General features: G+C 39.2%; 1 protein-coding gene across 1 annotated transcript in view; it reads right to left on the bottom strand.

Moving 5' to 3' along the window:
* Positions 1–12773, bottom strand: part of SRGAP1 (SLIT-ROBO Rho GTPase activating protein 1) — a 281933-nt gene that overhangs the window by 40656 nt on the left and 228504 nt on the right. Inside the window, 4 exon segments of the mRNA XM_007082210.2 lie at positions 1799–1876; positions 2156–2216; positions 5979–6081; positions 11855–11882. Coding sequence (XP_007082272.2) covers positions 1799–1876; positions 2156–2216; positions 5979–6081; positions 11855–11882 — 270 coding nt within the window.

The raw sequence follows: 12773 nt of genomic DNA, 5'->3' as shown, positions 1-12773 counted from the left end.
TAAAATAAAGCTTTTTAAAAAATCTCAGGCTACCAAATAATCCCTTACAAGTTACCCATATCTTAAAATAAAATATTGTGGCACTTATAGTTAAAATCTAATCCTAGCTTGACATGAATTCAAATACTACATTCTGTTTTTTATCCTACTGGAAAAAGACACAATATAGATACAATATCAGAAATATTATAGGATGCGCCTAATTGTGAATGCCTACAATTATACAAACATTTCCCAGTGGCACGGTGCTGTTCACGGCACATTTGAAAGCTGCCTTCAGCAGTGGGAGATTCTGAAATCAGATAGAGGAATTTGAAAATGTACCCTTACTAGTACCGAGGGATTTGTATAAAAAGTACAAATTTACAAAATATATCCCAAATATGAAATTATATCATTCTTTATGGTAAACAGTTTTAAAATTTACATAACTGGCCTGGCTATTCCACGTCCCTGAGAATTAAACTGAGATAAAATTCTTGAGAAGCTCAACATAACATGCAGCCTTAAGTCAAACTCCATTTTTTATTCACAGGTCTGTTCTGAAGTTCACAAAAATTGTACACTGCGTTTTAACTTTTTTTTTTTTTTTTTTTCGCCTCTTGGGGCAGTTTATTTTCAGGGACCTGGGATTCCTTTTATCTGGGAAATGATTGAACACAAATTCACAATTTTTTTTTTTCTTTCCCACAGAAAGAAAGCCTCACCCAAAGAGATCACAAACAAGTAACAAAATACCAGGGGGATTTCCAAGGAAATATAATAAAGCATTTTGCCTGTGGTAACTGGCACAGAAAGTGACGCTTTAGACACTTCAGCTTATGCTGAACATGGTTCATAGAAGAGACTGGGAGCATGTGGCTGCTGAGAGAGAAGGCTGTTCTGCTCCACACATCGTATCAGAGAACTTAAAACAGAAAAGACAATCTGGAGCCAAGTTGATCTCTTCCACCAAGATTTCAAACTTTCAAGGGCTCTGTGACAAAGGAAATGAGACTGAGAGAGAGAAGCCCTGTCTCCAGGCCATGATACCCCTCACTCTGCATGTTCAGCCTGACTTTCAAACAGATGAAGGAAGGTACAGATTTACCCAGGAGTCCAAGGACACAAATCATCATAATTGGGGAGCATCAGTAACTAAGAGCCATCACTAACGAGTTAGGCATTTGCAGTGATTATACCACATCCCCACACCAAGTTGGAATCTTGCAGATGAGGAACCTGAGACCTAAAGAAGAGATGAGTAGCTTGACCAAAATCAAATGATTAGTAAACGAAAGAGTCTGATTTGATTCTGGGTCTGCCTAACACTAACGTCTACGGCTTTGCTAATTATAATGTGTGGATTAACAGTTCAGTAGGATTTATTTGAAGCCAATTATGAACAAATGTAAGGTCACAGGGAAGGAGTCTGGGGGTGGTAGTAAGAGGGAGGAAAGCATTTCTGACAAAGGACACAGACATGTAGCTGGGATGAGTCACCTCCAACGCCTGCCAAGTAGGCCCAGGGCTATCGGGCTATTCTTCTAGAACCCTCTCACGTGCCACCTTTGAAACATGCTGAGGATACCAATGCCAGTCCTAAACCAGGATATAAAGCTCATACGTTTTTGTATACTTGATTACAAAATTTTATGATTTTGGCTTCATTTCTCAGCTATTCCAAATAGCTGCCTATCTCAGCATCCAAAATGAAATGAGAGGTTCCGGACATACGCAGAATGAGCATGCCACTTCACTCTGCGGCAAATGATGGCTTTTTAACATGGTTTCTTTGTAGGTATACACAGGCAATTACCTCTCTCAAATGAATTTTTAATATCATTGACTTCCACCTGGGAACCAGACACTCTGAAAATCCCCTGATGCTGAAGACCTAAAGAGAAAAGAAGAGGAAGGGGATGAAAAATTTCCATCACAGCCTCCAGGTTCCCCTTTCCCCAGTAATCAAATGTTTAACGGAGAGCACATTCACTGAAATATTTCCAGTGATTATTTTTTTTTAAAGAATTTCAGAGGTGCTTGGCTGGCTCAGTTGATGGAGCAAGTGACTCTTAACCGGGGGGGTTGTAAGGTTGAGCCCCACATTGGGTGTAGAGATCACTTAAATAAACCTTAAAAAAAAAAAAAAAGAATTCAATAGTTTAGGGCTTACCATAGAGATTGATGAACCGAATACAGCTTTCCACAATGAGGGGGATAATCTGTCCTGAGTCCTGGGTAAAGAGATGGAAACCACTTAACCACAAAAGAGAGGCATAAATCACACACAGTAATAAAGCTCGCAGTTTGACCCTACTTAAAGAGTGATTTTTACTCTTTTTAGATGATCATTTCCAAATACATCCCCCTCTAAAATATTCAACAAAGGCCAAAAATCAAATTATATTTAACCAAAGGTAGATTTCAGTTCTGGAGCAAACCAAATTAAATACATTTAAGGTAATTCTGTTTCAATCTACTCTGTTGTATCTGGAGATGTCAATGCTAATTCATCTCTTTTCCTTATATTTAGGCTCACACATCAAAGTGAATATGTGAATCATTCATTTTTTTTAAAGGTTATTAGAAGTAATTAATCTAATGGACATAAGAACAACTCTCTGTATTCTAACCTTAGCATCTTAGGACTATCTTAGGTGGCCATCTTACGGCCATCTTGGCCACCAAACACAAACATTCAGCCATTTTGGGATCCTCTCTGTGACATCCCTGAGAGTACACTACCATTTGGATGACAACAGTTATTTACAAAAAAAAAAAAAAAAAAAAAAAAGCTTATATGTTTCCAGATGCAGGATATGAGGATTGCTTTATAGATGATTATAATGTGTCATATATTTATTTGGTCTGCATCAGAACTTACTCATCGATTTTTCATCATTATTTTTACACGTTTTAAGGATTATGAAGAAACTGCACAAATGCACATCCCATTAAATCTTGCTTTCTTAGGAAGGGGCAGTTTTTTGGCCTTCTTTCCCCACATCTTGTAATCCAGTCAGTGCATTCTTCACTCTATAGTCAGTGAACAAATGTGAACTCTGGAACTTTTTAAAAACATGTACAGGATGACAGAGGAGATCAAGGAGCTGCTGAGGTCACAGTTAGACATGTATCAATGCCATGCACTCCATGTAGTTAAAGAAGGTTACGGGCTGTGGAGTTATTTTCTGTGTACTTTTAAAGACTATGCTCTTTTACGAATCAGATCTTTATAGGAAACATGGAGATTCAAAATGATTAGCAGACATCAGGTACTAATTCATGAGGAATTTTATTCTGAAACACAAGAAGAATTTGGTTGTCTTAATATATTAGAACAATTCAGAACCCACTAACCTTTCCAATTAAGCAAAAGGGGAAGGCTTGGGGACAATGCAGCTGAGCAATTTAAACTATTATTCCTAAAATAGGCAACATACTTCTCGAGGAATAGTTTTATTTTAGGTTTTAAGACCATCTAATCAGTCTGTAAACCAGTTAATGCTTCAATTACTTTTGGAGCCTGCATTAAGTTCCTCTAATTAGTTAAATTGTTTTAGGGATGTAAACTTTATTAATTTCTTAGAGAAGGTCCTTAAGGATAAAAACTCTTTTTAGTGTGACTAGTTGGCTCAAGAATAGCAATGTAATTACATCAAAACTTACTGAATATGTGAGGGGATTTTTCTTTAAGATATGTGTGCTTTAAGGGAAGTAACCCTTATATGAACAATTCATTTAACACCGTACTCTAGAAGAACAACAAATATTTAAAGGCAAGTGATAAAAGGAGAACATTAGTTTGCACCTCTGCTGAACTTAGTATTAAAAGCATAAACAAAGAATAAAATGTTATTAAAAGAAAAATGTTTGCACAAAGAGAGTTCTCCATAAAATGTCTTAAGTTTTTATATGATTCAAAAATATTTCCATCTTCACATTTACTCAGGTAATTGCTAATCTTGTGCTGATCATCTGTATTCTATTCTGATATAATGAATTTTGTGGTCAAAAAATAATTGTGTGTATTAATTTAATTTCATGGATGCCAAACGTGTTGGTAGAAAATATTTTATAAGAAGTGAAACAATGGGCTGTGCCCCATCTATCATTCAAATAGATCCCTTTGTGCCTCAATTTTCCCATGGGAAAAAGGAAAAGTGGTTTGCTCTTGTTGTCTCACGGTGGTATTGTGGGGACGTCAACTGATCGAGCAAGTCTCAGAAGCACAGAGATCTCTGTATCCATTGTTTAACTGCTAAGACCTAAGATTGTTTACATGCCACCTGGGACACCAAGGGGCTCACATAAGTGAATTTCCCATAACAGATGGTTTGCTCTTTCTTTAGTACCTAAATTCGGGTTCTATTAACTGTTCTTAATAAAAAATCTCTTTAAAAATGTAACAGGAGTTGTCCTATCGCCTTAAGCAGTCATTCTTGGACTGTGTTACCCAGTGCCATGGGATCACACACTTGTCTCTTTGAGCTTTCCTCTATCCTTCCTCTGCACATCTCAGCGCTCTCATCTCATCTGCCCTTTTCTCCATGTCATTTGCCCCCCCCCCCCCCCCCCCCCCCCCCCCCCCCGCTTACAGGCCACGGGCTCGGAAACTAGCTAATCAAGTTTGACAAGAATTTTATATTAAATTAGAGCCAATCAGGCTCTTTGGAGGCTTACGGCCGGCCGTGGGTTTGTGATTGTGATTTAGGTTGTCCGGTGGCTTCTCAATGCCAAGGTAAAGGGTTCAGTTTTAAGGCAGCCAGAGGTTTCTAATCTCTGTGTGTACGTGTGTGTATGTATGTATGTATGTATCTGTCCATGTGTACATGCCATATGCACACACACATTTTTTTAGCCATTAGTGCACATATTTGATACAAGATCTGTCTTAAAGAAACTAAGCCATCTGTAACATATTATCGGGGAGGTTAGTAATGATGTAGTTTCCTACCTAAGTTTAGTCTTCTGAAACTGTCGTAAAATGTTAGCCACGAAGAAGAAAGCTCTTCTCTTTTTTGTCTAATTTACATGAGGGTCCACAATCCAGTATTGCTGTGCATTTGGTATTTAACACTGGTTTGCCTTAACAAGAGCCCTTGACTTGAATTTGGTACAACTGACAAGTATGTAATGTAAAGACTATTTATCCAGTTTTGCTAGAGAAGACAATTCTTCCTCAATCAGTGTTTGATTTCTGTAATCCCTTTTGATAGTAAATAGGTAGGAATCTATAAAGAGTGAAGCCTGTCTTTAAACCTAATTTCCAACTGCAAACATTGTTCTTTTAAAGACCTTAAAAATCTAACTAAAGCCAAGCATGATGATGGTTTGAAAATGATACCAAGAGCAAAAGAGGCTGTGCCCTCGCCTCCCTTTGCACTATACCTGATGTCTCGTGTGCGAGTTCCTTCGTCCTCGGCTAGAAGCATTATCAGAAATACAGGATGAAAAAGAAGACAGAGTAAACACAGCAGAGATACAAGATATAGACCACAGGGTCTTACAATTTATCCAATATAATGAATTCCTCAAGTCATGGGAAATCAAGACTCTTGCTGTTCAGAGCTACCCTAACAATGTACTTTAAAAATATATTTTGTGCCATCTAATTTGTGCGAGTAAATATTTTACACTGTTAACTAACTCGAATTTAAATTAATTAATTAAAAAACACACAAGACCAAAATATTTTATCAGGTAGCTCTTTTCCTTTTTGCACAAATTATGGCTTTTTTTTTTTTTTTTTTTAAATAAAGAGGGCTTTCTCTTTTGCCAGCATAATGCTACCCACATTTATTTCCTCTTCTGAGGGCACTCAAACCAAATATTCTTTCCTCTCTGACTTCAGGAAATATTATATTGATTTTCTGGGAAAGCAAAGAGCCCCAGGACAGACTTGGACATAATGACCTGCCTCTTCTTACGAGAGGCTGAGACCATTATAGGCAAGAAGCGTGGAGATCAGCCACCCAAATGGCTGGTGCCAGTACCTTGACGAATGTTTCCAAATCCCCATTAAACAACTTAGCATTATACTGTGAGCGGGGTCTGGACTTCCTGTGTTTCTGGGGCTTAGGGGGAACATTTGGAGGCCTAAGGGAAGGGAATATAATTACTGAGCATGGCAGAAATCAAACAATGAATGAAACCCCCACAGGTGACATCAAAATTACAAAACAGGAATTCTTGTGTTCCCTCCCCACCCCCACCCATGGGGAAAACAGTTCTTCCCATTTCCCATTTACTTACTTTTACTTATGTGATCAAAAGCCATACAAACTATTCATTCAGAGTACTCTTTTCTTATATGCTGTATTTGATATTTGTTTGCTAGATTGTTTAAAAATGGAATTGTGAGCTATCTGGCCAAGTGTTACAAACTCCACTTGCTTACGGGTCACACAGAAGACACAATGAGTCATAAAAATTAGCGCTCTTGACAAATCCCAGTATGAGAAAGTAAATATAATTATTTTTAGTTACAACTAAAATATCGCATCTTTTCAATATTCCTCAGATATTAATGGGGTTTTAGTTTATGCAAAAGTTAACTATCAACGGAGTCACAAGTGAAAAAATGAGTTTGGTTTCAATGCTCTTTCAGGGCAGTAGATAGAGGCTCATATGAATTATTAGTTCTTTATAACAAACTGTCTCATCACTTAAATATTTGTAGAGCATTAGGATGCACCCCTTATTCTGTTCTGGACTCTCTCCATCTCCAGTCTGTTTGCCTTGGTGGCTAAGTTAGGGTCTCTAACATACACATGCAGTGTTCTGCATGCTATATTTAGACCCTGCCTCATCTTGCCCTGTAGTGCAGACAGGGAACTTCTTCTGTTCCTCTTCCTTAAGAGCAAAGAGAGCCAGAAGTGCCTGACTCAGCTTCTTCAGCTGTCCTGAATGGAATACAGGGAAAAATAGTCCCAAGAATTTTCTTCAGACCTTCCTATTTTAACTCCCTAATTGGAAGGCTTATATGAGGGTGTACATCACACTTGAAAATCAGGTCAAGTCCTTCATTATGCTGCCAACTGTCTGGGAAGAATTACCTTTTTGGTTCATCAAAGTTCAGAAAGGCCAGTTTAGAAATAAAATCCTAAGAATATGAGGAAGCCTGACTAGATTTGTAAGACATTACACCAATCTATCAAGAGAGGTAGGGGTATAAATTTCATTTAAAAAAAAAAAAAAGATGAGTACTGGGTGTTGTATGGAAACCAATTTGACAATAAATTTCATATATAAAAAAAAAGAGAGAGGTAGGGGAGCAAATTTGACAGCCTTCCACAGCCAAATTCTAAGACTCGACTAGCAGGCGGGCTCAGAGGACTGATGGGGTGTGCAGCAAGCAGCACCTGAAGCCCCATGTGCTTGACAGGTTACAAGGAGTCTTTGCAAGCGTCTAGAAACAAATATGGAAACTTCTATCAGGCAGCACGTCATGTCCTGCCCCAGTTGGCTCTTCTGAAATCTCATCTGCACACTGAATTGTGTCATTCGTGGGGGAAAGCATCACGTAGGCATGAAAACCAAAACAACTACCCATCAAGGAGCTTAACCTTATGTGCCTGGTTTCATCCACTCTTTTCATTATTTTACAAGTGTTTTAAATATAGACTATTTTTATTCCGTTGTGGGGAGGCCAACAGATCAGAGGTTAACTGTTACTGAAAAGATAGTGTGTTTCCCACACTTCCCAAGAGGAGGGGGCCATGCTACTACATGGGGTGGGGTGGGGTGGGGTCCATGGGGAAGCACTGCAGTCAGTGAGGAGGCAGAGGGAGTGAGAGGAAGTACGTGCAATGGTATAGGTTTCCACGGGAAGGAATGGGCAAGGCAGGGTAAACGGGTTAGGACTGGCTAGTTTGAATAAGTTTGGTGGGCTCTGGGGAACAGTTGTCTGGCACCTGGCTGTCACTAGGGAAGGGGAAGAGTCACCCTGAATGTGAAAGCCCCGTAAAGGATGCGGTTGGGGTTACGGGTCTGGATGAGTCGGCTCGGCATACAAAAGGCAGACGTGCAAGCACCACCTTTACTATTCCTACGAATTGGCTAACCTTGGGAGTGGCAGTTCCTCCAAGGTGAGCAAGGCCCCGAGATATCAGAGCATCAACTACTGAAACTGGAAAAAATGGTTACTACAGGGTCCAACAGAGATGCACATTTGGTAATATCTGGAGCAGCTGATGACGCTGAAGGGGTAAGAGCACAGGCTCATTCTGTTTGGTCGCAGATTCATGGGACAAGCAAATCTTGTAGCTCGAACCAAAGCCCCCTCGTAGGGCTAGACAGTCATTCCTGCATGACTGAGACATGAAGAGTGGCTCCTGGTTGGGGCAAATGAAGACCTGTCTTTTGAGTTGTCTCCCACAGGCCTGAAGATGGCCTCTCTTGATGAATCTAAGTTATGAGGCAAATGTGAAGACACTACTGTTGTGAGAAACTGGAGATGAAAACAAACTGCCCGAGGGCTTCTCAAAGTGACTTCTGTGGCAACGTGGCTCATCAGGAAGCCGGCACACGATGGCTCTGCTTCACCATGTACACATCAGGTGAAGAGAATCAGGACCAGGCCATTCAACATTTGGATTATCTGACCGGTTCTGGTTTGGTGGCTGCCACACAGCTTCCTTAATCTGGCCTCCTATGGAGGATGCCCACGTGAATGAGAGAAAGCACGAGTGAGGTTAATGTACGTATCTAGTCTGTTTGGCAATGACAGTTCTCAATGCAAATTGATACATTTGCATTTCTTCACATTTAAAAAAAATTTTAAGTGTTTTTTAAAAGCTTATTTATTTATTTACAGAGAGAGACAGAGAGAGAGAGAGAGAGAGAAAGAGAGAGAAAGAGAGAGAAAGAGGGAGGGAGGTAATTCCAAGCAGGCTCCATGCTGCCAGAACAGAGCTTGATGCACGGCTTGATCCCATGAACCATGAGATCAAAACCTGAGCTGAAATCTACAGTCAGAGGCTTAATCGACTGAACCACCCAGGTGCCCCTAAAACATCTTTTTGTGAAGTGCCTTACATTACTTATAACATAGAGACAACAGGTAAAAGAGTTGATAGTACAAAGAGATAATATATATGAAAAAAACTCCATAAACACAAAAGGCCGCGAATAGCCAAAGTAATATTGAAGAAGAAAACCAAAGCAGGAGGCATCACAATCCCAGACTTTAGCCTCTTCTACAAAGCTGTAATCATCAAGACAGTATGGTATTGGCACAAAAACAGACACACAGACCAATGGAATAGAATAGAGAACCCAGAATTGGACCCACAAATGAATGGCCAACTAATCTTTGACAAAGCAGGAAAGTGTATCCACTGGAAAAAACACTGTCTCTTTAGCAAATGGTGCTGGGAGAACTGGACAGCAACGTGTAGAAGAATGAAACTAGACCACTTTCTTACACCATTCACAAAAATAAACTCAAAATGGATGAAAGACCTGAATATGAGGCAGGAAACCATCAAAACACTAGAGGAGAAAGTAGGAAACAACCTCTGTGACCTCAGCCACAGCAATTTCTTACTCGACACATCTCCAAAGGCAAGGGAATTAAAAGCAAAAGTGAACTATTGGGACCTCATGAAGATAAAAAGCTTCTGCACTGCAAAGGAAACAATCAACAAAACTAAAAGGCAACCAATAGAATGGGAAAAGATATTTGCAAATGACATATTGGATAAAGGGCTAGTACCTAAAATCTATAAAGAAGTCACCAAACTCCACACCTAAAAAAAACAAATAATCCACTGAAGAAATGGGCAAAAGACATGAATAGACACTTCTCCAAAAAAGACATCCAGATGGCCAACAGACACATGAAACAATGCTCAACGTCACTCCTCATCAGGGAAATATTAATCAAAGTCACACTGAGATACTACCTCACGCCGGTCAGATTGGCTAAAATGAACAAACCAGGAAACTATAGACGCTGGCGAGGATGTGGAGAAACGGAAACCCTCTTGCACTGTTGGTGGGAATGCACACTGGTGCAGCTGCTTTGGAAAACAGTGTGGAGGTTCCTCAAAATATTAAAAATAGATCTACCCTATGACCCAGCAATAGCACTGCTAGGAATTTACCCAAGGGATACAGGAATGCTGATGCATAGGGTCAGATGTACCCCAATGTTTATATGCAGCACATTCAACAATAACCAAATTATGGAAAGAGCCTACATGTCCATCAATGGATGAATGGATAAAGAAGATATGGTTTATGTATACAATGGAATACTACTTGGCAATGAGAAAGAATGAAATCTGGCCATTTGCTGCAACGTGGATGGAACTGGAGGGTATTATCCTAAGTGGAATAAGTCAGTCAGAGAAGGACAGATACCACCATGTTTTCACTCATATGTGGATCCTGACAAACTTAACAGAAGACCATCGGGGAGGGGAAGGGGGAAAAAAGTTACAGAGGGAGGAAGGCAAACTATAAGACACTCTTAAATACAGAGAACTGAAGGTTGATGGGAGGTGGGAGAGAGGGAAAGTAGGTGATGGGCACTGAGGAAGACACTTGTTGGGATGAGCATTGGGTGTTGTATGGAAACCAAGTTGACAATAAACTATATTAAAAAAACATTTACTTACTTACTTACATACATACATACATACATACATACATTTATTTATTTATTTATTTATAGACAGAGAGAGACACAGACAGAGAATCCCAAGCAGGCTCCATGCTGCCAGAACAGATCCCAATGTGGGGCTGGATCCCAAGAACCGTGAGATCAAGACCTGAGCTGAAATCAAGAGTCAGAGGCCTAACGGACTGAGCCATCCAGGCACCCCTAAAAAATCTTTTTTTGAAGAGCCTTACATTTCTTATGACATAGAGACAACAGGTAAAACAGTTGATAGTACAAAGAGATAATATACATGAAAAAAGCTCCATAAACTGCAGAAGTAACATTCCTCTTTGTCACTGACGCAAGGAAGAAAAAAAACCTCAGTATTTTTGTGAAGTTCAGACAAGTCACTAGCTGTATCTTCCTAGTTGGTTCACCAAGAAGAGAAGCTTCCTTTTGAATAAATTACCCAGTAGAAACATACAGAGCCTTGAAAATCAACTTGCCAATTACTGCCCCCCCCACACACCCTCCCAGTGTTCTAAATTCTGCTCACCTTAAAGAGAACTCAGCTTCAAGAGTACAAAGTCTAGATACGCCAATTAGAATAATTTCTGGCTGTTATACAAATGCTGGCACAGAAAAATAAAAGTTGCACATTTTCCCCAACCCAGATCAGAATCTGCTTCCAAAAAGGCTTTTCTCAGCAGTGGCTTCAAAATCCCTTCATGAATGAAAAAAAGGGGGGAAAAAAAAAAGAAAGAAAAAAATGTGCAATACAGCTATAGTATTAAATTTTCATCTTTTAAGTGAAAGGGGTAAGAAGCTAAAATCCTGAGTATTCAGTAGAGTTCTAAGTTTTATAGGACATAAGGAAAAGTAGGAGCAAAAAGTAACTCATCATGCTTTTCATTTGCTAACACACTAGATGTGTACATAATGTTGCTTCTTAATTGAATTCTCAAATCAGACTATTTCCAGAAACTTAAAGTGTTTTGGATTAAATAAACCAAACCCATCTGATTTAGGTCTTTCTTAAGGAGTCTTACAATCACACTGGGAAACGTCCGATCGGCCAGAGCAAATTTGGTTTTGTGAGAACCCCAAACATGTAATGTTACTAGGTTTGGTCAAGTCAAAATGATCTTCCATGCTCATTGGCAAAGTATGTTCATTCTCACAGTGCTGAAATGGTTGCTTGTTGTAAAGGAAAAAAAAAAAGGTGAGACACAATGAGTGAACAATGATAAAACATTTGCTTACCTTGTAGTCATATATTCAGCTTTATGACCTGCAGAAAAAAATTAAAATAAGTAAATTGAATGGAATCAGTGGAATGCATTTGGTAATCTTTTGAATCACTTGTCCCTTATTTTAAGATGCTGAGTTTATAATAATTACAAATTTTATGGTGGAAAGCATTAGGATAGCATATGATAGACAAGTAAAGTCAATACAGTATTTCATAAAATCTATACCTAAAATTTAATAAATCCTATAGATTGGAGAAATATGTTTCACTTGGCAATTTGAGGCAGGGTATTTATTTATTTATTATTTAGAAAACATGAAATAGCTGTTGGATCTTCAGTGTAAGTTTAACGATGAAATACACAAATAAAACACACCCAAGATTCGAATGTTAGTTATTTCCTGTGTCGTGATTGATACCTGGGGAAAATAAGGTGGTCACATAGGGTTGGGAAAACTCAATTTTCTTTATATTAAGTTGGGGTTCTTTCTATATTACACCGTCAGGTGAGAAGCTGCCTTTTATAATCAGAAATGACATTTGCAGATACTAAGTACAAAGATATTATATTATGCTACATTCTACAACCTATACACTAATAGCATCTCACAGAGTTCCCTGTCATGTGAAACATGAGGTTCTTCTTCCATATTCTGGCTTCCTGACTCGATTTAAACATCGGATCTGTATTTTTGTCGTGCTTCTACAATCTATGCTAACTCCAAGTGTGAATGTGTCTGTGGTTGTTGTCTGCTCTTTCTCACATGTGGGGTGCAGCTGTGGAAGGGGTGTGGAGGAGTGACCCATTCCACCGGTTTGTTTGCCGAATGATGATATGGTCTTGAAACAGCCTGAAGTTAGAGCTAACAGAGAGAGGTCACGTTGCGGCACTCACAGGTACGCCCCACCCATCATATCATAACAGAATGA

The sequence above is a fragment of the Panthera tigris genome, chromosome B4 (genome assembly GCF_018350195.1).
Source record: "Panthera tigris isolate Pti1 chromosome B4, P.tigris_Pti1_mat1.1, whole genome shotgun sequence".
NCBI lineage: Eukaryota > Metazoa > Chordata > Mammalia > Carnivora > Felidae > Panthera > Panthera tigris.
Note: the sequence above shows the minus strand (reverse complement) of the source record. Positions and strands in the feature narration are given on the sequence as shown.